This window comes from Acipenser ruthenus, chromosome 30 (genome assembly GCF_902713425.1).
Source record: "Acipenser ruthenus chromosome 30, fAciRut3.2 maternal haplotype, whole genome shotgun sequence".
NCBI classification, from domain to species: Eukaryota; Metazoa; Chordata; class Actinopteri; order Acipenseriformes; family Acipenseridae; genus Acipenser; species Acipenser ruthenus.
In genome coordinates this window covers 12,411,428-12,439,357 of record NC_081218.1, presented here as the reverse complement: position 1 = coordinate 12,439,357, position 27,930 = coordinate 12,411,428, and the positions used below count along the sequence as shown (strand labels likewise).

At 44.0% G+C, this 27,930-nt stretch overlaps 1 protein-coding gene across 2 annotated transcripts; it reads right to left on the bottom strand.

The window, feature by feature from the left end:
• Window positions 1-57: 57 nt before the first annotated feature.
• On the bottom strand, window positions 58-27,930 carry LOC117397334 (cyclin-dependent kinase 18). 2 transcript variants are annotated; one of them, XM_059004832.1, is made up of 16 exons: window positions 27,754-27,930; window positions 14,690-14,833; window positions 9,709-9,854; window positions 9,283-9,408; window positions 8,839-8,895; window positions 7,918-8,032; window positions 7,336-7,430; window positions 7,054-7,116; window positions 6,659-6,782; window positions 6,149-6,269; window positions 5,555-5,652; window positions 3,707-3,812; window positions 3,324-3,366; window positions 2,768-2,858; window positions 2,132-2,209; window positions 58-1,533 (listed from the first exon to the last, which is right to left on the bottom strand). In XM_059004832.1, the coding sequence occupies exons 2-16, from the start codon at window positions 14,811-14,813 to the stop codon at window positions 1,499-1,501; spliced, it is 1,422 nt and encodes a 473-aa protein (XP_058860815.1). In that variant the 5' UTR covers window positions 14,814-14,833; window positions 27,754-27,930; the 3' UTR covers window positions 58-1,498. The 2 variants fall into 2 exon arrangements, with proteins under 2 accessions (XP_058860815.1, XP_058860816.1); XM_059004833.1 differs by lacking the exon at window positions 27,754-27,930 and adding an exon at window positions 13,533-13,670 and having other exon boundaries at window positions 14,690-14,807.

The window sequence follows — 27,930 nt, the reverse complement described above, 5'->3', positions numbered from 1 at the left end:
TGTAATGGGAGCCAAACTGGTCCCCTATGTAATGATACAGAACTACAAACAAACCAATTATTTACTTAGGATTTATTCATCTTTTCTCATTGTCATTATGGCTTGGCAGCGTCCACAATACATTCAGTTTCATAATCTTCATAACAGAATAAAATAATCACACATAATATTTAATACCACATATTCCATACAAAAATCTAAACAGACCGCATTTATAAAACAATTAGACGTCATCTACAATAGTTTAACATACAATTCACTCTTTAACTCCTCTGTATGATCACATTCTCCAAAAATGAAAACATTTTAAGACATTATATTAATTCTTTAGTTATTACATGTGCTGTATTTAAAACAGCTTCCGAATACTTCGTCAGTTTATTCACAGACCACGTCAAAAACACTCCGGCAATTCCAGTGATGAGATCAGAAAATACAGTTTATTCAAAAGTATACATTTCATATTTCTTTTATTTAATTGTTTTTGTTATTACTGTTGTTTTTGTTGTATTTATATAGTATTTATTCATCAGTAAAGTTTAAGTCAAAGTAAACAGCCATAGAAACTGCAGATTATATATATATGCTATTGCACCATTTTAAAGACCAGCTGTATATGAGCATACAGTATATTAACTGACATGTATGGACAAAGATGTTGCTATAAAATGTCATTTAACTGTATGCTTCTGTATTTTTCCCCATGCGAGAGTATCACAAACAGGGGTGACAGGTAGAGCAAATACACATGGTGGAAAGGAAAGATCACAAACACGCCTGGGGTTAGTTTGGATCATCTTGAATGAGAGGTATACACTGAATCAGGAGCAGGCAGCGTATCAGGGCTGCACTGAATAGGTCTGTTTTCTTCAGTGTTAGAGAACAATGTGGGGTGCTTACTGTTGCTGGCTCCATGGTTCTGCATACTAGGCGGTGCAGCGAGTTTGTGGGCAATATCAAATATCCTGGCTACACCAGGAGGTTCCTACTTCTACCCTTATTATAAGTTAATAGGTTGTGTGTCTTCACGTTCAGTTTGGGACGAGAGGACCGTGAAGCAAGGCTGAACAGTGCTGGTTACTCAGACTCTTATAATGAGAGCCAGCCTCCACACAATGTCTTAACTTACTGTGGAATCACAATAAAGATTGCACTCAGGTACTAAACAGGAAGTCCACTTTGGGTAATCCCACTGCAATAAAAGCATTCAGAACTACCAATGGAGACTTATCCTGGTTTTATTACCCAGCAGGCTCTTGGATGGAAAAGGCTTGGGAATTGTAACTGGAGACAGCAGAAATGAATACTGAGAGAATGTTGCTAAACCAGACTAATGGTGGTCTGCTGTGGTGTAACTGGGAATTCAAGTTTTTCAATGTAAAGAGTTCAGCACAGGAGCCAGGCTTCCCCCAACGGGCAGCTCGTCCTCCTTGTTCTTCTGCAATGCAAACCCCACTCTCCCTCTCCCTTCCTTTACAGCTACTCCGCCTTCCTGAGCCTAAAAGATGCTCTGTCTTCTGTTCTTGCCACGGGCTGAAAAAGAAAACGAGAAGTCTCTTTTCATGACAGTACAATGTAACACTGGAGTCTGAAAGTCTCAGGTTCTGCTCACTATAGGTTGTCTACGCTTTCAGTGCGAGCCCTCCGCACAATAGGATCTGTTTAAATGATCTAAAACAGGGCTGGCCAAAGTTGGCTCTTCCACTCCTGGTCTTTGTTCCAACCCTGTTCTAAATTGTGTAACTGAACTAATTAAAACTCTATCCAGACCCTAAAGTAGTAAATGATCTCACTTTACCTGTTAAACCTGGAGTGGAATGTCCCTCCAGGACCGGGATTGGCCACCCCTGATCTAAACAGTGGTGGATCTAAATACCGCCAGCCCTTTGTGACAAACCTCATTTCACTTGCGCGGGTGTGACCTGAATTAGATATACCTGAAAGGAACGTTTCGCAATTTCACATGCACCAATATTTAAGAAAAAAAGACATTATATATATACAGTGCTCCCTCGCTATAACGCGGGTCTCGGGGGACACACAATATAACCGTTATACCGATATATATCTATATATATATATATATTTGAGTCAATGGTGTGCTTTGTATTTGAATGTGTGACGAGCCCACCTGCTTGTTGAAATACAGAGCCCCTGTATCCTGGATCATTCTGAAGCTGAATCTCTTTGAGGGAGAACACAGAACTGTCTGCAGAGGAAAAGAGCAGACCACACACTGGTTATTCTTACCAGATTACCTTGTTCAGGGTTGGGGTTGTGGGATTCAAAAACCCTGCAGGTAAATGCAAGTCTAATGTGACCCCACACAAAGCATGCCCATTACTTCTGAATACACAGGTGACCTAGTTGCACAATGTCCTGAGCAAAGCTTTGAGAAATGGACACTCTGCAGGTGTGATTATTGTACAATAGCAAGTCCAGGGCCAAAGTCTCTTACACTAAGAACGATTGCAGAATATGTTATGTTCAATAACTTAAACAGAATCGTGCACCTTTTTTTCAAGCGAGACCACACTTTTACACAGTTCCAGTGACATTCATACATAGACACTGTGTTAAATAAAACATGTAGCTCATTTTCACAGCTTTGAAAGGGATTGAGCGATGGTTCATGTAAGATTGCACAAACACAAACGTGGTTATAGGTTCTGTTCCTCTCGGAAAATGTGCCTTTGCTTTGCTTCAGAATAGGACCCTGGGTGTTATGGAGGAAATGTGTTAAACCCCACCCAAGCTGTGGTCTTACTATCAGGTAAAGAGTGGACCCGCTCCCCTAGACTCTTGAAGTATGGGTGCCTCAAAGCAGCTTCCGCAGATATCCGGCTTTTCGCCTCGTACTGGTTAGGATGAAGGAAAAAACAAAACATGAATGAGCAACGGCCCTGATGGGACAGAACTTTCTTGAGACTACATGGACGGCATTGGATAGAATTGTGTATAATCGAACCCTCAGGCCACTGTTAAGCAATTTCATTAATAGCTACAGCCGATAGTTTTCCACATGGATTAAGCCGACTGGCCCCAGGGTTGTAATCTAACCAAGCTTCTCTGGGTTTAGTTGAAAGTGTTGTTTCGTCTTATTCTGTCTTTAAAATAAAATAAAACGGGGGTCGTTTAAAATGTTAGGTTGAAACATTTAGAAATGGTCTGGGTTCATCTTATATTTAATAGGAATAATTTACTTATCAACAACCAGCGATACAGCTTTTAATCATAATATAACCAGGCCACCTGAAACAACATTATCACGGTCGGTAGTTTTTATGCAAACAGAAATACAAAAAACAAAAAATATATCTTACCAATAAGAGATTTGCAAGAAGGTCAATTCCCTCTGTGTCTAACCTAGAACAAAAATAAAGGGAAGGGCTGTTTAGCGTTGTTATTTTTTTTACAATATTTTAAGGACTTTTACAGTATTTCAAAGGCATTTATTAACATACTTGAAAGGGTGTAAACAGCGCTATGGAAAAGAAGGGTAAACTATCTAACCCTCTCTCACACAACCGAACAACGTTTTCATGGACTGCAAAGTGGATTTTATTATTCAAAACAAGAAGTTCTGTCAAAAGGATCCATACAGAAAAATAAATAAATAAAAAATCACTATGCCATTTGACCACCAGGTGTTCTATTAAAATGCCTTTCTAAAAATCTACAATTGTAATCTTAGACGGAATGCTACCTGGGCACGTGGTTTATGAGGGGCTGTTGTTTGTACTGAGGGAAACGGTAAGATTTAAACTCCTCGTTAGCTGTTATGCCAGACCAGGTCTCGTCTGTCGGCGTACCTGTAAAACAAGAAAGGTTTATTTAAACAGAACAAACAGGCAGCCTTAGGGAAGGAACCGTGGCCTCAGATACATTATTTGCCATGCATACTGACTGATCCAACAAAACAATTGATTCTGAAAAGACTCAACTCAGAAAGAGGTTGGGGGGTATATTAGTGTTGTACAGGTGTCAATGCTTCTCCAGTGGGCTTCAGTGCATGGCGAAACACTGATATGGCTCCCCACATTCTCATCGACCTCGAGGAGTCTTTTCAGAAGCTGGAAAAGTTACTAAGCATGGTAGATAAACTGGCAAAAAAAGGTAGTTTGCGTAAATCATTCCCATACAGCGTACAAATGCAAATAAGAGCAATTGGGATGTGCTGTCTGCTTGTACTGCCTGTGCAGTCAACTAGCCCTGGACGGTTCAGTGAGCTGTCTGTAACTCATTCTACAAGCTGGAAATTTACATGCCTGGAGCGGAAGCTATTAGAGGCAGAGGAATGATGAATGCAGGACAGCCTGCACTGAGACATCAGGCCTGGCAGCATGGCACAGTTAGCTTGCAAAGGGGATCATCCCAATGGATCCCAGTGTAGAGGACAGAATGCTTTCTCACTGTCTCCTGGGCTGTACCGATCCACGGGACATCTTTCTCAGCCTAATGCTGATTGCTTGGTATTTGTTACAGCCTCACTGTACCCAGGGTCATTAATCTGTGTGGTGTGAAACTGAACCCATGCATCCCTGGAGCTCCGAGTCAAAGACCCTGCCAGCACGCAGTGTTCGGTTGTCTGTGCTGCAAGTCTAAAAATACTGCAGTTAGTTTGGGTAGAAGCAGTCTGCCTTTACCCATGCTTGCACTGTGGAATACTTTTGAATTCCACAGGGGGGCACTGGTGCATTGTTGAAACCTCAGTAAGAGCATACTAAGAGCTGGCGACCAAGTCTGGAAAAGCTCACTATTTTGATAAAGGATATTGATTAACGCTGATAACCCACTCTCATTTCCTATTCGGAAGCGCAGTGGGATTCTGGTCACACAACAAGGTAACTTATTGATGATAATTGTCTACTACCTTTAGAAATCTGCAAACATATTCAGAAACCAGGAGCTTAAATTCAAACTCGGGGGTTTGATTTGTTTTCAACAGGGGCAGAAGTGTATTTTCCAAAGGAATTACAAACTTAAGGTAAAACCTTACATACCTGCCATATCCAATCTGCATCTATATGGTTTTTTTATGACCTTCTTAAGTGGGAACACTTAATTCCAAAGTTGCTATTATTATTATTATTATTATTATTATTATTATTATTATTATTATTATTATTATTATTATATTTACCGTGCAAGCTAGAGAATGTGTTCAGAATTCTCTTCAAGCAAGGGTTTTATTGCTGTTATGATTTTTCTCACAGATTGCATTAGGCTGCTTGAAATGAATGAAGATTCAAAAGCTCTTAAAGGGCATCACAGCATAACGTTTGCTATGGGCTGGTTTGCAATGAAGCAACGAGAATGGTTGCATTGTAGCTGTGCTGGTAGGCAAGCTGCGACAGTAGTAGCACACTTGCACAGTTCCTTTTTTCTCCTTATTCAAGTTTATTGCTGGTAAATGCATGGCTAGTGAACCAAAATTACTGCACAACTGGAATGGCACAGCTTGGGTTGCTCTGTTCGGGTTGGCTAGTGCGTACCTGCACTCACTTGCTCGCCATCTAGTGTTTAAAGTGGAGAGTGCAGTTGTAAACCTCACCTATGAGCCTGAAGATCAAGTGGAATTCTTCTTTTACCGTGGAGCCCGGAAACATGGGCCGTCCCGTCACCATCTCGTACTGAATGCAGCCCACACCCCTGCAGCGAGGAGAGAGCACACATCGTTTCAGTGCCCTGCTAATGCTAACTTCAATAACTTCCATAGTGTGGGCTGCAGAATAATGTCACATACAAACTTGCATTATATTTTGCCTTAATCTCATCCGAAAGGGGGCTGATTTAAATGAAACATATACAAATGTTAAATAAATTTGCAATTTCAATTGTGCTAGTCTCTGATCCTCTCTAAATGAAACACAGGTGGAACAGTTCAAGACCGCTTTAAATAAGTGATGTTAAAAATGAACTAGCTTCTTCAACAACCGTGTTAGATTCTTACTGACAGCTGATTTCACTACTGCCAGTAGCTACACAAAACAAAATCTTAATACCCATTCTCTTTCTTTAAACTAAAAGCCAATAAACTCTTTTCTCTTTGTCCAGCCCTGATAATGTTCGACTGGCAGGGGTCCTTGTGATAAGAAGCCCCGATCAGGCTGCAGTCAGTGGGAAGGAGCTGGAGCTGGAGACTCACCACATGTCGATCTGGGTTGAGTACTCTGTGGAGCCCAGCAGCACGTCGGGGGGCCGGTACCACAGCGTCACCACCTCGTTGGAGTACGTCTTGGTGGGGACTGACTGGGCTCGTGCCAGGCCTGAGGAATACAACACCAATGAAGCCCTGACCACACTGAAACACAAACCGTGCAATTAAAAGCGTGCACCTACAGCCTGAATTACAGGGTCGTAACTTTACAGTTCTTTCTGGACACGCTGAAACGAAATAATAAGTTGTTCTTTCTTAGCCACTAATAAGTCTGATGTTAAATATGAATTAAAGCTGATGTTCTTTAGCTTTCCCTAGAACTGGCTTCTTCAGCAACCGTGTTCGATTCTTACTGGCACTAAGACAGCTGATTTCACTGCTGCCAGTAGCTATACAAAACAAAATCTTAATAATCTGGTATGCCGTGTGTGCCAAGGTACGTGTGAAAGTAATTATCCAATAGCAACCTGAATGAAAACGCTGACGGATGCCCCTTACCGAAATCAGCCAGCTTGAGCTCGCCCTTCTCGTTGATGAGCAGGTTCTGGGGTTTGAGGTCCCTGTGCAGGATCTTCCTCTTGTGGCAGTATGAGAGACCACGCAGGAGCTGGAACATGAAGATCTGAGGAGAGGGAAGGGATACCAGTGAGAAATACAGTACAAGCCTATCCAATCCAATCCAGTGTTCTAAGTGGGTACAAATAATCAATGAATGAACAATGACATAACCACGAATCCATTAGTACCCACAAAGACCATTGTGCTTTCTGTCTGTACCACGCAGAATTAAGCATTTACTCCTGATGATGGATTTAATCAGGGTTTTGTTGTGACTACTGTTATACAATCCAGTACAGTACAATGCAAGACACTGTACAGTTCTGTCATCTCACCTTAACGTTATGCATGCTCATGATATTCCCACAGTTGTCCAGATACTGTTTCAGATCACTATCCTGCAACACAGATCAGAGAGAGAGAGTGGATGAGAATCGAGAATCGGAACACATTACAGAACACCATAGAGTGAAGTGATGCATTAGATAGCACTGCTGTCCCACACTGTGTATATTCAGGGCTGTCCAATGCAGTACATGACTCCACAACATAGCTCTCTTGATTTAGAAGTGAAGGCTGTATATGCACTCATGTCTGTTTCATCCCAGATGGCTTACCAGGTACTCGAAGACGAGTGTGAGGGAGCGGTCTGTGTGGATGATGTCATGCAGTGTCACGATGTTGGCGTGCTTCAGGTTCTTCAGCAGGGACACTGTGGGGCACAGGGAGGAGGGTTACACACACACACACCCCGCAGCCATGCAGTGCCATACCATCCCCTTCATTGGCCTGCCACGGTTATAACACTTGTTCTTGTATGGTAGTTTGTTTTTTTTAAAATATTTTCTAGTATAGTAAATTAGTAAATTCATAGGTTAACTGATTGATTGAGCAAACCTACCAGACCTATTTATAGCTGAATTATATCAGTTTGTTTGGCATGCAAGCTTTAAATTGCAATACACCTGTCTCATACCTGTCTTCATTAGATTCTCCACTAGGTGGCAGCCTTGTTTTAGTATTTTGATTGAGGGAGCTCACTGGTAAACATATCCTATTGGAATTTCTGTCGCTAATTTAAACAATCTGGTATTCAGTTAAGGCTTAACAACTATTAATTCAGGTTTAAAGGGAGGGAGAGAGATGTAGAATAAAAACAGAAAACTAGAGGCCCTGGCTATAGCACTGCTGGGGCACACCTTCCCGGATGGCAGTGCAGGGGGCTCCCTCCTCGTGCTCCAGTCGAATCTCTTTCAGAGCCACCAGGTTCTCTGTGAGCTTACTGCGTCCCTTAAACACCGTGGCATAGGTCCCCTGGGGCGGGAGAGAGAGAGGAGAGAGAGCGGAGAGAGAGAGATGAGGAGAGAGGGGAGAGGGCAGATGAGGAGAGAGGGGAGAGAGAGAGGGGAGAGGGCAGATGAGGAGAGAGGGGAGAGAGAGGGGAGAGAGAGGGGAGAGGGCAGATGAGGAGAGACGGGAGAGAGAGATGAGGAGAGAGGGAGGGAGAGAGAGGGGAGAGGGCAGATGAGGAGAGACGGGAGAGAGAGAGAGGGGAGAGGGCAGATGAGAGAGGGGGGAGAGAGAGGGGAGGGAAAGAGGAGAGAGAGGGGAGAGGGCAGATGAGGTGAGAGGGGAGAGAGAGATGAGGAGAGAGGGGAGAGAGAGAGGGGAGAGGGCAGATGAGGAGAGAGGGGAGAGAGAGGGGAGAGAGGGGAGAGGGCAGATGAGGAGAGACGGGAGAGAGAGAGAGGGGAGAGGGCAGATGAGAGAGGGGGGAGAGAGAGGGGAGGGAAAGAGGAGAGAGAGGGGAGAGGGCAGATGAGGTGAGAGGGGAGAGAGAGATGAGGAGAGAGGGGAGGGAGAGAGAGGGGAGAGGGCAGATGAGGTGAGAGGGGAGAGAGAGGGAGGGAGAGAGTGGAGAGAGAGGAGAGAGAGGGGAGGGAAAGATAGGTTAATCCACTTAGTCAGTCAGTCAGTGCTACAGGTCAGTGTTCTGAAGTCTAGGGGCTGTGGGCTCTAGTTTGTCAGTGGGCTCTACTGCTCTACATGTATCTGAACTGCCCTGTACGCCACAAAAGCCCTCCTGGGATTGTTTATTGAACAGTAGGGATTATTCTCACCTCTCCCAGCTTGTCCAGCTTGATGTAGGTCTCCAGCTTCCCAAAGCCAATGTCAGACTAAAGAGAATAAACGTGTCCAAGAAAGAGGCGTTAATACATGGAGCCATGTTTATACACTCACTGTATAAAAATCTAACAATAATGTATACGTTAATAAACCTTTACAAGTATCATACACGTCACATTCATGCAAAATAACTACTAGGGAAATAAATAATGACTTGTGATGTATCTGTGAAAGCGTTAATGCCGGTTGCCTTGTAACTAGTTTACATATATTTTACATTGCATTGTGCAGTTGTAATATGCTATTGCAAGTGCAGCTGTAAAGTGAGCTGGGGTGTTTCATTTTAATAGCGCAATCTGCTCCCAGTGTTGAATAGAAACGCTTTGTGATTGGCAGTGAAAGGAGGTCAGAGTTCAGAAGGGGAGGCGAGTGCTGACCAGCGATGCTCGTCTGGACGTCCTGCTGAGCGGTTTGGACACAGGCGGACTGTCCATGTGCAGTTTCTGCAGGAACTCCTCCGGGAGACGGGTGTCCACAGGTAGGGATATGCGCTTGGTGATGTCCTGGAGAGGGGGACACAAAGAGACAAACTTTACCAAAACCACAACAGGAACTCTGTGCCATAAACCTACCCCACCGTTTAATCACATGACATGAGAACAAAAGTTACAAACAAGAGGAGGCCCACATATTAACATTACTAAAATAATGAGGTCTGCAAAAGATCAGGTCTAACAATGTTAGGGTAAGTATTAAAACAGACCTCAACACCTGTCACAGCACCAGCATAGGCAGTCTCTACCGCTGCTCTCTGGCGCCCTCTGCCCCTGCGTAAGGAATAGCACCCAGGCAGCAGTACCCACCTCCATGGAGAATCGGCGGTGGCGGTTGTTCTTGCGGTAGCGGAGCTGCGTGGGGGACTGGGTGCCCTCATTACAGGGAGCAGGACTGCGGTGTGGCTGCAGGGCGGGGTGTAGGGCTGTCAGCTGCAGATCACTGGGGACCAGGTCTGTGGGAGGACAGAATAGGAATGCCTGTGTGTTATAGACCAGGCTGCCACCTTTAAACGTGTAAATGCCTCTGCTGAGTTTACGTTTGGAAAATCCAGAAAATATATATTTTTTTAATACTTACGTGCCAGGATCAGTATGCACGCTCCTGTTATGAAACTACAGAGTCCACAATGCACCTGACCGAACTTCCTGCCAAATTACTACTGACACGCGGAGAAGTGTTAATCGCCTTGCTTTATGAGGCAGCCTAAATAATTATTTTCTCATAAGGAGACCGTATAGCAAAAAGGCAAGCACAGTTTCAATTGAGAGTTGTTGTTTCAAACTATGAAATATAACCAACCTACTAGTAATACAATTTAAACTAGGTCACTACTAGTTATCATCATTAGACTAGTTTGTATTGTATAGTATTGTATACTTATATAACAATCCCAATTAAACCAACCGCTGTGGTAAGGCACCAGGATGGGCTATGCAGAATGTACTGTAGTACATTATATAACAGCATTAAATAAGAACTAACGGTAACATCCATTCTAACAATGCAGTCTGATGTAACCAGCGGAGTTTGTTTTACATTTCTAACAGACCTTCTGGAGAGACAGTAGATAAATCAGAACCTGACGTCTTATCTGTCACTATTAGATTGTCGAGCGCAACAGAGAACACTTGTTTCAAAAATAAATATCAAACGCGAACTCCGCTATGTAAGGACATTGACAGTTTGTCCCTTTTTTGTGTGGACAGTGCTTATGGGTTTGAAATGTTGTTTTTATGATCATGATGATAGCTTTCATAAGTGCCACGTAATCAACCTTTTAATGGATCAAAGGCTTTTCTTGTCTACATTAAAGCTTTGTATGTCTTTTAATAGCTTGCATTTACATCACAGTAAAATCAAGCAGCTTGATCGTCCCATCTGTTCCCCGAAAGTGCGTGTGTATCTTGGTCATGATGATGTTTTGTAAAGACAGCAGTCGTTATTACTGAAATGACAGTAGTCATGTCCGTCCATAGCTGCCTAATCCTCCTTAAAAACCATTCACGTTTCCTTGATACAAAACCATCCTTTAAATAAACCGTGTAAGGCAGGGGTGATGCATCGATCCATCGTATGGTATCATCTGATCACCCATGTCCATCATTTTTATTGATTTCGACACTTCTGCCTGCTTGAGTTTTGACTGTGGGCATTCGCCCTGCTTGTTCAAAAACCGTAATTGTATTTGTGTTTATTTTTCAAATGAAATCTTTTATGAGGGGCAACAGGAAGGCGCATCTTACATAGAGGCCTCCTAAAGAATACATTAGCATTACAAATTAATCAAATGAGGGACAGCTCATTTACACAAGAACGATACCACAGAGTACTCACAGAGATATCAGCACCCATATATAATGGTTATATACAATCCTCAGTTATCCATGTGACTCCAGTAGGTGAAAGCCCAGGCAACACATCACCTCAGCCTCTTATTAATTCACTCTTATCTATTGTCGCTTAATTAGCTTGTTTCTGTCCGAGCGCACAAGAGCCAACATGAAAAAAAAACATGAGGTCCTTTTGAAATCCCCTCTGTATGTGTTATTGACAATTTGAGGTTTACACAGACAAAACAGATAAGAACACACTATTCATTTCCTCTCTGGGGATCGTTATGAAAATAAACCTGTGATGAATGACCAGCTGTCTGCTCTGAACTCTTCCCTAATCAACTTTTGACAGATCAGGCCTCACCCGTAACTTTAAAACACCCAACAGAGATTAAAATACTAGGAGAAACTAAATTAGTTGAATGACAAGCATAGGTTTTGAAAAAGACTTCTGGTCAAGATTAATCGTGATTCACAAACTATCGCTCTCAATTCATCTGCCACTGTGCGGGGGCGAGCGAACAGCAAACAGCTTCCCTGCTACTGCTGAAGAAGGGGGAATCGAAGGATTGGGGAGAGACGAGAGCGGATATCAAAGCGGATTTGTAATTTTAATTGTAAGGCCATCAGGACAACTTTGATCTTCAAGCCAGTAATTAGGGTCGGCACCAAGTCATTATTTGTTTAATGATTATCTTTAACCCAAGCTGCCCACACTGGCTTCCTAAATCTACTTCAAGCTGCTCTGAATATGTGTCTGATTTATTCCCTTTCAAAACAGGATTGGGGTGTGAATTTAGTGCTTGTGACAGATTATAAAGTGTGATGTCACTGATGCAGACAGATGCGGTGTTGGGGTTCTTTCACAGCTTTGCAAGCCTGAGAGAGACAGACATCCTGACCTGTGCACGTTGTGTGGTGGTTTTGTGTTAATTTCTAAGTTCAGACAAACTCATTCCTCTTGTGACCAGAGCTGTATTCACACACAGGCCTTCATGAAGAAATGGATTTGAAATCCAGTCTGGATGCAGTGACTGTGTACAATGATCCAGTTGGAGTATGTTAGGAAGATGGATGTGTCTATGGATTTGTTGTTCTCTCATAGCCCTTGCTGCTTGTTTTTCTGCTTCCCCTGCCAGTGCACATCAATACTCCCCTGAACCCAAAGCAATATTAGTACAGGACATGGCGGGCGGTTTATTAAAGCAAGGCTTTTACCGCTTGCACATCGCTAGCCATTGCAAGGGCCGTTTGCAATGCTTCATTCGATCATAGCCGAGGAAGCTCTTGCATCATGATTGGTTTTGTTTGGCTGTCTGCTCTAAAAGAAAGCACCATTTCAGATTGAGGATACTGTCGCAAGAAAAGCCATGCCGTTGGCATCAATAGTTCAAACAGAGACGACAACTTCCGGTTTCCACTGGGCTTCCCAAACTTTCTGAAACATGATTTTTTTGCTCACTTCATTATATTTAGATCAGACACTGTTTAGACCATTAAAGTAGACCCTTATTAAATAGCCTGGGCTTGGTCTACAAACCCTAACAGTACTCCTCAGAAGGTGTTGATGCTCTGAAGCAGTTCTGTGACTACGATTTAAACTACTAACTGGTGCAAGACTCCAGATGTGGTAGCTTTCCTTGTGTTATAAAAGCAGCCCACAGATTGCAGTAGAGAAGTACGGGGGTACGCTTTGAAGAACTTGGGGCAGTTGTGTATCTCGTCCCCCTGGTGCATCTGTGTGAGAATGTGGTGGTTCCCGTCTAGTGCTTGAAAAACGATCCCCGTTGTAGGAAGGAAGTTTGATTGATTCCTCTTGGCACAGTCAGTGCATCGTTTCTGACAGCCCCGAGAGAACACACACACAGCGCTGACAAATCCATCTCCTGCCTATTATTAGCTGTCCCGGGGGCTTCTGTCACTCTGCCAGCCCCACTTGAGCTTCTTTGGTGCGGGTCAGCGGTTGGCACAATGGATTAGCCCCACATTCCCCCTCCAACTACTGAATCAGATTGCTTTCATGTATATTGTCTCTCTAGCTTTATCTATCTATTTAACTAGCTGTTTATACAGTAACACACATTATGTTAAAGTTTCACATCATACAAAAGCATTCTTCACTTCCTGGGGGCATTATTCTATCTTTTTTTTTAGCTCTATATTACAGAGTGAAATATCTGATCTATTTATCTGCAGGCAGGGTATTTTTTATAAAAACAGACTGCACAGTGCTCACTGGAGCTACGTTCTGAGTCTGAGACACACGAAGCACATACTGTCTTAAACGGCATATTCACCTTGGCAAATCAGCTTCAATGCTCTGTGCAGCTTAAATGCGCCACACAGGAAGCCTCAGCCTGACAGGGAGCAGTGCACTTGATAGAACGGCTTGTTTTAATTGTGTGCAGTCTGTACGAGCCCGGGAGTTGGGGTACCTTGTGAAGAAACAGAAAATGAGATCTGAAATCTAACGATGCTAATTTGTGTAACGGAGCAGCTTCTGCAGAAAGAGCCCAAGAGCCATTCTGCCTGGATATCACGCAGCACACTGATTGCCTGCTGTGTGGGAGCTTCAATTAGGCGGCTCAACTTAATTAGCAGCTCAGGCAAGGAGAGGAATAATTAGCGATCTGGCATCTCCAGCTGTCATCTGCGAGGTGTTGTCTCATCTACCAAGACATGGCGGAAAATCACAAGCATTAGAGATACGGGGGTGGCAGCACTTAGAGAAAAGTTTGAAAAATACCATGTTAGACACAACTGTCTTTTTTTAATCAGGGAAACCTACAGCTATGGCCAAAAGTTTTGCATCACCAAGAATTTTAGGATTGAGACATAATTAGAAAAAAAATACATGAATGTATAGATCTTTTATTTAACATCATGTAATCAAAGAAACTACAAAATCATATTGCAAAAGTCTACAGGAAGCCATAATGTTGGTACAGTACTTTATGTTAGATTTCGAAATGTCAAGTATATGTTTAGTTAAGTAGATGAAGAACTACAAAGCAGTATGCAATTCGATATGTTAACGGAACATTATTCAGCAGGTTTCATTCGACTTTGTGAAGCAAAATGAGTTAATTCTATAGGGGGATGCAAAACCTTTGGCTGCACAAAGCAATACAGTGACAGCTGTGCTTCCCTATGCTCTCACTAGATGGCGGCATTAAGCATCATGACACCCTCTAGTCATCAGAGAACAGACTCCTAGCAGTAATTCTTGCAGCTGTGTAATGGATTTGCGTTTCAGACCTAGCCTCATTTAAGTGTTTAGTTATCGTAGGAGTGCTAATACAGTGAAGACTCTCACTTGTGACTCTAGGTCACCAATTGGGACCCTGTTGTGAGGGCAGAAGTGTGAGGGTCACTCTATAAGGAACTAGGAAGTGTTAAGGCTCTCTAAAGACAAGCCGTACATGGTCCCGCTCCCACCCTCTCCCTCGCTCACCCCCGCTCATGCGGTTGTTGAGCTGGTTGATCTGCCCGGTGAACTCGCCCAGGGATTCCTCAATGGTCTCGGTGCGCGGCACGGACAGGGAGAAGCGCCGCTTGAAGTTCTTCATCTTGTTCATCTTGGTGTGGACGGGCAACCCTGCAGAAGGGGGAGAGCAAGGAGCCCAGTTAAGAGATATCAGCGACGGGAATGAGCAAACGCAGCCAGTGTCACAATACCAGAAAACCTGATAGAACTAAGCAGACCGGAAGCCCATTGGACATTCCTACCCCAGTTACCTCCTGTACCCTTTTTACTGCTACAGTTTAGTTGAAATGTTAGTTTTGTAAAACATTGGCTTCACTTTTGAGCATCCCTTTAAAGGGTACCACAGATCCCCTGGGACTACTCGGAATGATTGGGAACACCATGTAAGAGACCAGGGCCTTTTTATATCATTCACATATAGGAGGACCAATTTACTTTTTTTATGAGTAAGAAATGTTGTTACTTGGGGGGCAAAACTATTGGGCAAAGTATTGATCATCCAAGACATCAAAACTTCTAAACACAAGACTTTAAAGATGTTGTCCGTGGTCTGATGTCCTTTAGTGAATGCAACAACATTGACTGTTTTCATCAAGAGTGGATCTAGGGTGTTTAGCTTTAGACATCGTCAAATTACAAACAGTTCAGTTTAGCTGAAAGGGTTTTTGAGAAACTTTCATGAAAGCTTTTTAGGGTGAGAATTGAGGGTCATGACATCTGTCCAGGCCTGAGTTCTCAGAAATGACTCCTAAGAGTGGATCATTGTTTTTTAATTCGGGTTTGCCCTGTGATCTGAGTTTCATGATGGAACTCCATGTGGTATCCATGGAAACCTACTGTCAAAGGTGTGCAGTCTCTGTGGAAATAATTGAAAAGTGCACCGCTTAGATTACAGGTGTCAGACAGAATATTGCTGTTGATCATTCAAGACCTTCTACTCGCTCACACTGTTGGTGACAAATCTGTCTCTCCCTCCTCTCCCCTCCCTTCCAAATCTCCATTCCTGTATCCCTCTCCCCCCACTCTCTCTACCCTCTCCTCTCTCCTCTCCCCCTCTCTACCCTCTCCTCTCTCCTCTCCCCCTCTCTACCCTCTCCTCTCTCCTCTCCCCCTCTCTCTACCCTCTCCTCTCTCCTCTTCCCTGCCTTCTACCCTCTCTTCTCTCCTCTCCCCTCTCTCTACCCTCTCCTCTCTCCTCTCCCCCTCTCTCTACCCTCTCCTCTCTCCTCTCCCCTCTCTCTACCCTCTCCTCTCTCCTCTCCCCCTCTCTCTACCCTCTCCTCTCTCCTCTCCCCCTCTCTCTACCTTCTCCTCTCTCCTCTCCCCCCCTCTCTACCCTCTCCTCTCTCCTCTCCCCCTCTCTATCCTCTCCTCTCTCCTCTCCCCCTCTCTCTACCCTCTCCTCTCTCCTCTTCCCTGCCTTCTACCCTCTCTTCTCTCCTCTCCCCTCTCTCTACCCTCTCCTCTCTCCTCTCCCCCTCTCTCTACCCTCTCCTCTCTCCTCTCCCCTCTCTCTACCCTCTCCTCTCTCCTCTCCCCCTCTCTCTACCCTCTCCTCTCTCCTCTCCCCCTCTCTCTACCTTCTCCTCTCTCCTCTCCCCCTCTCTCTACCCTCTCCTCTCTCCTCTCCCCCTCTCTCTACCCTCTCCTCTCTCCTCTACCCCTCCTTCTACCCTCTCCTCTCTCCTCTACTCTCTCTACCCTCGCCTCTCTCCTCTCCCCCTCTCTCTACCCTCTCCTCTCTCCTCTCCCCCTCTCTCTACCCTCTCCTCTATCCTCTTCCCCTCCTTCTACCCTCTCCTCTCTCCTCTACTCTCTCTACCCTCGCCTCTCTCCTCTCCCCCTCTCTCTACCCTCTCCTCTCTCCTCTCCCCCTCTCTCTACCCTCTCCTCTCTCCTCTTCCCCTCCTTCTACCCTCTCCTCTCTCCTCTCCTCTCTCTACCCTCTCCTCTCCCCTCTCTCTACCCTCTCCTCTCCCCCTTCCCCTCTCTACCCTCTCCCCTCCCCCTCTCTCCCCTCTCCTCTCCCCCTCCCCCTCTCTCTACCCTCTCCTCTCTCCTCTCCCCCTCTCTCTACCCTCTCCTCTCTCCTCTCCCCCACTCTCTTCCCTCTCCTCTCTCCTCTACCTCTCTCTCTACCCTCTCCTCTCCCCCTCTCTCCCCCTCTCTCTACCCTCTCCTCTCCCCCTCCCCCTCTCTCTACCCTCTCCTCTCTCCTTTCCCCCTCTCTCTTTCCTCTCCTCTCTCCTCTTCCCCTCTCTCTACCCTCTCCTGTCTTCTCTCCCCCTCTCTCTACCCTCTCCTCTCTCCTCTCCCCCTCTCTCTACCCTCTCCTCTCCCCCTCCCCCTCTCTCTACCCTCTCCTCTCTCCTTCCCCCCTCTCTCTTTCCTCTCCTCTCTCCTCTTCCCCCCTCTCTCCCCTCTCCTCTCCCCCTCCCCCTCTCTCTACCCTCTCCTCTCTCCTCTCCCCCTCTCTCTACCCTCTCCTCTCTCCTCTCCCCCACTCTCTTCCCTCTCCTCTCTCCTCTACCTCTCTCTCTACCCTCTCCTCTCCCCCTCTCTCCCCCTCTCTCTACCCTCTCCTCTCCCCCTCCCCCTCTCTCTACCCTCTCCTCTCTCCTTTCCCCCTCTCTCTTTCCTCTCCTCTCTCCTCTTCCCCTCTCTCTACCCTCTCCTGTCTCCTCTACCTCTCTCTACCCTCTCCTCTACCCCCTCTCTCCCCCTCTCTCTACCCTCTCCTCTCCCCCTCCCCCTCTCTCTACCCTCTCCTCTCTCCTTTCCCCCTCTCTCTTTCCTCTCCTCTCTCCTCTTCCCCTCTCTCTACCCTCTCCTGTCTCCTCTACCTCTCTCTACCCTCTCCTCTACCCCCTCTCTCCCCCTCTCTCTACCCTCTCCTGTCTCCTCTACCTCTCTCTACCCTCTCCTCTACCCCCTCTCTCCCCCTCTCTCTACCCTCTCCTCTCCCCCTCCCCCTCTCTCTACCCTCTCCTCTCCCCCTCCCCCTCTCTCTACCCTCTCCTCTCTCCTCTCCCCCACTCTCTTCCCTCTCCTCTCTCCTCTCTCCTCTGTACTCTCTTTCTCTCCCCCTCTGCCTCTACCCTCTCCTCTTTCATCTCCTTCTCTTCTCTGTGGCTAGTGGTTACCGAGTATCAAAAGAGCTTGTTGCTAGGGGCTCTGGTTTTTTGCACCAGTCTTTTATTGTAGTTGCATGGTTTGCAGCCTGATTAATTAAAGGCAGGACTTTGAGAGGAAGGGGCAGGGGAGGTGGGAGGAGGCTGTCAACCTCTCTCGATTGAGGAATCAATTTCACTGTGTAATGTAATTAAAAACACAGGTGAGAAAAAACAGACTGCCAGTCCCCCTGGAGACAGAGACATTCATTTACAACACAGACTGCGGCAAGTGCTGCAAATGAGCCTTTATAGTCTCCTAATGTATATTTGGATTCTGTTCTTTAACCCATGAACCTCCAAACGCAGAACTAAGAAACGAGAAAAACCTCTAGAAAAATCCTGCAAGCACTTTTGATTACAGGCCATATATAACCATGTAATAACATGGTAATATTTGGGTAACTACAAAATGTTCTTACATGGAAATACATCAATAAGAAATACCCACATACATCCACTAGAGGCAGAGTGTTGCAGGGTGATCGTCTGCATTTTAAAAAGTCTTCAGGATCTGATGAGTGAAACGGAAAATGAGGTCCAATCTTAAACAGAAGAATACCTCTTTTTAGATCACTGTGATAATTCAAACCCACAGCAAGTTGCTCTGTAAGGTTTGTTTGGAGATAATATTAATAGAGAGCAGGATGCACACATACATTAAATGTTCATTTATATATCTGGTTTGTACGATGAGGGGGGAAATGTTATTATGTCAAGATCCTGGGATAGTTTATCATGATCTCAACATAACGGTTTGAAATGTTGAGCTCCTGAGATCATTTATCTTTATTTATTTTTTTCCACTGTCCTTAATCAGCCACCATAGGTTTGTGCGAGACCAATATTACTCCATTCTGTCACAGCTAGCACTTTACAACTGAGGCTATATTTGATGTTGCCATGCATTCACTGTTTTATCCTGATTCACTATGCTTTACAATTCATACCATATTTTGACTTATACCCAATGCAGCACAAAGCTCAGTTTTACAAACTACGTTATTAACTTGCAGCATTGCACCACATTTCTAAATATAGCATGCCACCTACACACCTCTGCATCAGCAAAAAGAGCACTGACACCTACCCTAGAAAGCACAGCACTGGCAACATTGGCAGCGTGCATGGCAGAGATGGGGAGTGAGAGATGGGGTGGGGCGAGGGGAGCACACAGCCCTGCCTGTTCTCTCATCTCTGTCTCGCAGTAATTGATCAATCTGCCGTCTCTGTGATGACTGGCAATTTACAGCTCTGTTTTTGACCACTGTTTCCCCTTCTCAGTACAGAGGCACAGTGATAAATCTGCAAAGTGTCGCTGATCAATCCCCACTCCTGTCTGTGATAAGAAGAGGCCAGCCCTGATCTTTGATCGTCCATTCCATCAAACACAATAAAAATGCTATGGCTTACAGAAGGGGGGTTACGGTTTTCATTCAGACACAGGACACGTTTTCACTGCCACCTTTAGCATTGCTCAGGTAGTAACTTCCAATAAGGTTTTCACTGAGAAACATCCCTCAAGTTGAATAAACCAGGGTGTTAAATGTTGGACTTTAAACTGGATAATAAGGTAGGGTATTAATAGCAGGAAAGGCATGATCCAAATCGATGTGCCTTCAGAGACTCTGTGTGTAACACAAAAGATAGGTTCACATGCACAAGGATAAGGGGGCAGTGATCTTGATACTGAAGCGGTACAAAAAGTTACACATTAGATCTATTCCTCCAGAGCAGCTCTTAAATGTGTGCACTGATAGGGGAGCTTCCTAGTGCTGTAAGCCAATAGCATCCTTCCACAAACAAAAAGATAGTCACTGGATTTTCAGTCCTAGCCAGATTATTGCATAGGATTCTTTGATAATTCCAAATGCTTGGCAGGAAAGCTTATCACAACCCAATCAAGGCTTCTATGACATGTTCATCAACTTTGCAAAACCTCTGTACTTTGAATGAAGTTTTTTTTATTTTTTAAAACAATACATGTCTTAAAAGAATAACAAAATTACACATTTAAAAAAAGAATGCCTGGTGGTGAATGCTTTGTGTATATGGTCCTTGATACTACAAGACAGAACAAGTTTCTTTGACTGCAGGAGGCAAACTCATGAAGATGTCTGGCTGAGACCACCAGAACTCAGTTGACTTGTTTGTCTGGGTTTGGACACGGTCCCTGGGGTGAAAGCAGCGAGGACCGCTCCACTGTCTCCGACTCCTGTGGGGTAATACTGGGATTACTCAGCGACTGGTTTCTGTGCCTCCAGTAAGAGCATCATGTTCACGGCAGGGGAGTCTGGGAAGAGACAGCTTTTCACAGAATCTGAAATGTCACCGTGCCCTGAATAGCATCCCCCGACAATGGAAGCAGAGGAGTGTGGACGTGGTGCTGATAATTCAGCAGCTACCGCTAATGCATCTTCTCAGCAGGATCAGACAGTGAGAGCAGCAGGGGAGGGTTAGGGTTTTTAAAAAACCTATGCTCCTTTGTAGCTTAGGCAACACACAGAATAACTCCAGTGGGTCACTACAGGGTAGAAGATTGATCGATGTGGCTCCTGAAGACAGCAGCAACTGGTGTGGGAAGATGACGGCTGCAGAGACATTTCGATCAATGCACACAATAACCTCATACAGGTAGCATGTTGACCCCAACAGTGCAGAATTTACAAAGGATGGAAAGGTATTGTTTGACCCACACTGCCTCCTGTTTAATGCCAACCTGTGTGATCGACTCAGGCTTGCTACCCTCCAGTGTCCTCGTTATCAGATGTAAAACAAAGTAACGTTCCTGTGAGATAAACGGGTGCATGACAGAGGATCAAACAGAATTAGGGTTCATTGCACTTCCCAAGTAGAAGAACAAAACAGGCCCGCTCTCCCTGCCACTCCGCCTCGCAGCACCTCCAAAGCAACAGAAACAGGAGCAGCAATAGAAAACCGAGGAAAACCTGGGGCCTGACCACGGCTGCACCTGCATGACGCTGCAGCATTCGCCCCATTAGCATGTGCATTGTGCAAATGAATGCTTTTTAAGATCAAGACTGTATGCACATGGGGCTTTCATATTTGCATTTCCTTTTTAAAAGAGCAATGTTCCTGTTCTAATTTGCTCAAGTCTTGATATGCCTAATTGCCCTGTCAAGAATGCTTTTCAAATCGGAATGCGCTCCATTTATCTTGTTTATTAACACACACACACACACACGTCAGCACACGCACACACACAGACCAGAGCGTCAGCCCAGGGCAGTATTTGTCCAAGTTTCCATTCATGCTTCAAAATGAGACCTAAAACCGCTGTGGATTAATTAGCCATGCAAATGAGAAATCGAGCTCTGGATTTTCAGTCTTGCGGTCAGTTTGGTTCTCCCTGGTTCACTGAAATAGAGGACAGGATTACATTTTAATAATGGCACTCAATTAGAACTAAGCACCAAATCTCCAAACCTCTGTGATTAAATATAACTGATGTACTGGGTAATTTCAGCCACTTTAGTCGTACATAATTGCAATTATCTTTAGAAGTATAACTATTAGGTGTAATTACAATGTATTCCTGTACTCAGACTTGCTGTGGAAAAAATATTACTTGATCACCCACACCTTCAGAATCAAATTTGCCTAATATTATCTTTAAAAAATAATTCTGAAAATCAGCTAAACTCCAGCAATCCTCTCCCTTTCTGCAGAGCCTACTTAAAAGCTTAAAGTACTGCGGCTGGCTCGAACGTGCTGAAAGATGTCTGTCACCTTCCTTCATCTCCGCCCCAGTCCCAAGGCGACTCTCGACTTGCTTAAATAAAAGTCCTTCTCAAAATATAAATAATCTCCAGTTGCCTGTGCTAAATATAGAACGTGTAAGGCAAAGAATTGACACCATGCAGAAGAAACATCAACGCTTTGAGCCGCCCCCATGGAAAATCAAAGTAAAGACAATAGTGCTGACAAATCACTTGTAAGTATGGTGGTGGCATCAATGTTTTCTGATAAACAGGAACAATACAGAGATTGTTTGGTCAGGTATGTTCTGCACATGTTCAAGAAAGGCGGCCAATGTTTTAGCAGTAAAGGACAAATAATATTGCAAATTAGCCATTCAAGTTAGTGACTACATGCACATAGCACAGTTAGCTCAAATGAATACCATGTTAACAGTATTCCTTGCTGTTGCTGCAACAACCCCATCTCAGATTGCAACATGTTCTTTATAATGAGCTCCACACCGTTTTCACTTCTTTCCCAATCATTGTGTGGTTAAAGTGACAACCCAACAGCCTTCCTGGCTTGAGGATGGGTGTAACTCCAATAACAAGAGCATACCTGCTGCTCTGATCCGGCAATCTAGCGTCGAACTGTGAATTCAGCACAGGCGGGGTTAATGTAAAAACAGCAATGTGGTACTGTTAATATTTCAAACTTAAAGATTAATGTGTATATTAAATCACTGTGTCATGTCTGCTGGTTCCAGATTAAGGAAGTGACTCAGGTCTACAAAGCTGAGTCAATGTATCATGCAAAGCAGCAGTAACAAAGCATGCACAAAGTATATACAGCCATAAATCAAGTTCTTAAAACAACTAGAACAACTAATAAAATGGCTTTATTTTTATCTGATCTGCCAGAGAACATATGTCTATTTTTACATGCATAGCATGGAAATGCAGATTTTTTTTTTTTTTGGAAACTCCTACTGTGTATTTATCTCCCCAGCGAGGCCTTTAAAAAATGTAAAAGAAACAAATGCATAAATGGTAATGCTTAACTGCTCCCGTGATCATTGCGTGGTTGAACCTCTCATTCTAGAAAATAGAACAGTAAAGTACAATAAGGCATTCTCTAGCCCGTGTATCATTCTATTTGTAATGCTAATATATGCACAGTATTCTATGCAATGCTACTAGTGCAGGTACTGTGCTACTCTATTGTTCATGTCAAAGGGGATCATCAAATTAGCTGTGAAAAATGCATTAGTAGCCAGTGGAATAATTTGATGCAAAGATCAGTGGAGATTCACTTCTCCACCTACACACAGCACACCCTGCTATTTTCAACCTGTTTGTTTTCTTCCCTCAGCACCTTTCTGCTAGGTTCTAATATTGTCCGTAACAGCAATCGATTGAACAAGACGGAAAGAAGCAGTTTGTAATAAGGAGCAAAAAATAGTGGCATGTAAACATGTTTACCCCTGGGGGGAACGCTGCCTGTATCGAGGAAGTGCTACTATTGGAAGAACAATGATCGCACACAAACACTCACGCGGCTTGAAAAAACAAATGAAACACCCACACAATCAACTGTCTCTTCTATATTCTCTTTTAAGAATACAAATATTTTTTTTAATGTAATAAAATCTAATGGAATATAATGCCCTTCATGGTGTAGATTGAGGGTTTGGTGTACTTGAATCCCATTGATTCTGGGGGTGATAGACAGCCCTAGGGGAAAGGTCGTACATAAACACAATTCATGTTCAATGTTGGTTATTATTTTTTAAACTGATCACAGTTGTCGGACTACAGCTTCAGTATCTCTACATGTGCTGTTTTGAGAAGTGAGCATGACACTAACACGATTGGCTGTAGGTGATTGGGACTGGTGCTGCTTGACACTATTGTGATTGGATGCAGCTCTCTGGTAAACCACTCTGATTGGCTGAACAGGCTTTTGGGTTGGGTGGAGCTTTATGGCTAACCTTTGACCCTAGTAAAGCAAAGAAGGCACAAGAGATCTGTGACTAGGGAGTTGCTCAATAAAGGATATAGTTTTTGTTGCAGAAACCTTTGCATAAATAAACAAATCCATTCCAGCGGCTAATTAAAATTTGTGTATTTCCCCAAAGGTAGTCCAGCAATCATTTCAGTGTAGCTCCAATGGTACAGCTGTCTACCCAATCCACAGTACAGAAACAAGTGTAGCTCGTACTGCAATCCATTTGTTGCTTTTTTAAAAAGTAACCATCAGCAATGCAATTAATCCTCACTGCTCAGGGTGCTGTTTATCACAGAACTGCCCCTGTTATCTGCTGAACTTCCTTTTAAAAACTACACGAACACATAATAATACAAAGCTCACATGTTTAATTACAATCGGTTCAATGAACTAAACTAGCAGACTCATCAACGGGTGTTCCGACTGATTGTTGCATTTCTGACTTTCCTCAGACTAAGTATCAAGAGCAGATCTAGTTCTCTTCCAATACAACCCTGGACATGAACCTCAGAAGAGGATCTTCCAAGCCTAGCAATGCTTCAGAATTTTTAGACTGTCCCTCACAAGCGCAGAGCCACTGTATTATCTACAGACTTTATTAATTGATGGCAAGACATGCCTGCCCTTCTTTGTCACCAGTACAAGAATAATGTAAATGTGCATTTGAGAGGAAGTCTGGTCTCCCATGCTGCCTTTCTCCACCTGCCAGGTCAGTCCAGGTCTTGATGTCTGTCTCACGCTTTCTGAACCTATGTATTTCCTCAACGGAAAGTCCTGTATCAACTTTAATATCACCTCTATTTTAAGTTGCCCTTATACACGAATATAGGCCAAACCAAAACTGAGCTCCTCAACCTCACTGCCTTCCAAACTGCAGCCCAGCACTCTAACCACTAAGCAACTCAACCTCATTACTTTCCACACTGCAGCCTAGCAGTTTCTCTTACCTCTGAGCGAGTCAAACCAAAGAGAAGACAGCCGTGAATCAGCCCAGGCGGTTCAAAGCAGTATTCTGTCTCCAGTGTGTTTACAAACACTCAGCTGTGCCTAGCAAAGCCGGGGAGGCTGGGGAGCGTGTCCGTACTCAGTACTGCCATTGTCTCTCATTTCCTGTGTACTGTGTGCCGTGTCTGGGGCCAGATGGATAGAAGAATCTCCAGTGGTCACACAATGGTTCAGGACTGCGGGGCAATGAGAGCACATGGGAACCTAGCTGGTTTTAGGCTGACACTGGTAAACTGGCATACAGCTGGCATCCCAATAGTATGAACCAGTTCAACCACCCATTGTGGTACTATTGTTCCATATCAGTAGAAGCATGTTGCTGTATCTTTCACTCCCCCTCTGCAATATTATTTATTTATTTATTTCTTAGCAGACGCCCTTATCCAGGGCGACTTACAATTGTTACAAGATATCATATTATTTTGACATACAATTACCCATTTATACAGTTGGGTTTTTACTGGAGCAATCTAGGTAAAGTACCTTGCTCAAGGGTACAGCAGCAGTGCCCCCCACCTGGGATTGAACCCACGACCCTCCGGTCAACAGTCCAGAGCCCTAACCACTACTCCACACTGCTGCCCCTATATATGTGTTCCTAATACAGTACATTGCCACTGCTGATCTGCTTTAGGGTGCTACGCAACGCTCGGCAGTACTTGGACCAGTGACCTCACTAGAAAGATCAGGCTCTGCAGTTTATGAAGTGGTGTTGGTAGCTCAGTAGGGGGCGCTCTTTCCAATGGCCCACAACTCAACCAGGGCCCCAGAATGGCGTTAGGAGGCACTGTTGTTAAAATGTGGATTATTTTTTTTTGAAGAGAGAAGCAACAGGCTAAACTCCACTAAGGTCAATAAATCTCAAGCAGGCAGGCAAAGTTGCCCAACACACCTTCACTTCCCCTTCCCTTGTAAATGCAAGCTGAATATCCCTCTAAACAGGGTGCTGCCTGGCAGCGGATTGACCCAGCGTAGCATATCTTTAAATAATCCAGTGAAGAGCAGGGTCTCATCCGCACATTACCAAGCACTGGATTTTGCATGGCATGCCACCCTATAGTAATGGGAGGTTTGGTTAATAGGGAGATGTCATTAGTACCTAAACAGAATGTAAATTTGATTCGATCTCTAAGTCTCAATGATATCGTTAGAGTACATGTCTTTAAAATACAAACCAAATGCAGACAGACGTATACAGACGTGCTCAAATTTGTTGGTACCCTTACAGCTCATTGAAATAATGCTTCATTCCTCCTCAAAAGTGATGAAATTAAAATCTATTTTATCATGTATACTTGCATGCCTTTGGTATGTCATAGAATAAAGCAAAGAAGCTGTGAAAAGAGATGAATTATTGCTTATTCTACAAAGATATTCTAAAATGGCCTGGACACATTTGTTGGTACCCCTTAGAAAAGATAATAAATAATTGGATTATAGTGATATTTCAAACTAATTAGTTTCTTTAATTAGTATCACACATGTCTCCAATCTTGTAATCAGTCATTCAGCCTATTTAAATGGAGAAAAGTAGTCACTGTGCTGTTTGGTATCATTGTGTGCACCACACTAAACATGGACCAGAGAAAGCAAAGGAGAGAGTTGTCTGAGGAGATCAGAAAGAAAATAATAGACAAGCATGGTAAAGGTAAAGGCTACAAGACCATCTCCAAGCAGCTTGATGTTCCTGTGACAACAGTTGCAAATATTATTAAGAAGTTTAAGGTCCATGGAACTGTAGCCAACCTCCCTGGGCGCGGCCGCAAGAGGAAAATCGACCCCAGAGTGAACAGAAGGATAGTGCGAATGGTAGAAAAAGAACCAAGGATAACTGCCAAAGAGATACAAGCTGAACTCCAAGGTGAAGGTATGTCAGTTTCTGATCGCACCATCCGTCGCTTTTTGAGTGAAAGTGGGCTCCATGGAAGAAGACCCAGGAGGACTCCAGTTTTGAAAGAAAAACATAAAAAAGCCAGACTGGAATTTGCTAAAATGCATATTGACAAGCCACAATCCTTCTGGGAGAATGTCCTTTGGACAGATGAGTCAAAACTGGAGCTTTTTGGCAAGTCACATCAGCTCTATGTTCACAGACGAAAAAATGAAGCTTTCAAAGAAAAGAACACCATACCTACAGTGAAACATGGAGGAGGCTCGGTTATGTTTTGGGGCTGCTTTGCTGCGCCTGGCACAGGGTGCCTTGAATCTGTGCAGGGCACAATGAAATCTCAAGACTATCAAGGCATTCTGCAGCGAAACGTACTGCCCAGTGTCAGAAAGCTCTGTCTCATTCACAGGTCATGAGTCCTCCAACAGGATAATGACCCAAAACACACAGCTAAAAGCACCCAAGAATGGATAAGAACAAAACATTGGACTATTCTGAAGTGGCCTTCTATGAGTCCTGATCTGAATCCTATCGAACATCTATGGAAAAGGCTTAAACTTGCAGTCTGGAGAAGGCACCCATCAAACCTGAGACAGCTGGAGCAGTTTGCTCAGGAAGAGTGGGCCAAACTACCTGTTAACAGGTGCAGAAGTCTCATTGAGAGCTACAGAAAACGTTTGATTGCAGTGATTGCCTCTAAAGGTTGTGCAACAAAATATTCGGTTAGCGGTCCCATCATTTTTGTCCATGCCATTTTCATTTGTTTTCTTATTTACAATATTATGTTGAATAAAAAATCAAAAGCAAAGTCTGATTTCTATTAAATATGGAATAAACAATGGTGGATGCCAATTACTTTTGTCAGTTTCAAGTTATTTCAGAGAAAATTGTGCATTCTTCGTTTTTTGTGGAGGGGTACCAACAAATTTGAGCATGTCTGTATATATATATGTACACTGTTGATTTCGTCACTGAGCCACTCGAACCCACTGACTTCCACACTGCAGCTCAGCACTCAACCACTGTGCCACTCGAACCCACTTCCTTCCACACTGCATCACTAAACACTGATATCATGAACCCTCTACCTTTTAGCACAGCCCCAAAACTGAGCTCGAACCTAGACATTAGTTATGCTGACAAGCCAGAATATGCAAAACACCTGTAGACACAGCAGTGTTTTCTTCCCCCCCAGAAGCACATTCACACATACAGTATTGTATAAGCAGAGAGCAGGATAATCCTCTTGATATACTTACAAGAGTAAAGGCTGTACCAAAAACAGGGTTCCACTGCTTCAGTTCTTCCGAACTGTAAAAATAAATAATTCCCAGTTGAGTTGCCAGCCTTTAGCTGACAGGATCAGCTTTCTCTATGCTCTATACAGAAGCTACCTTCCTCTCAATGACAAGCACTCCGACAAAAAAAAAAGCAAA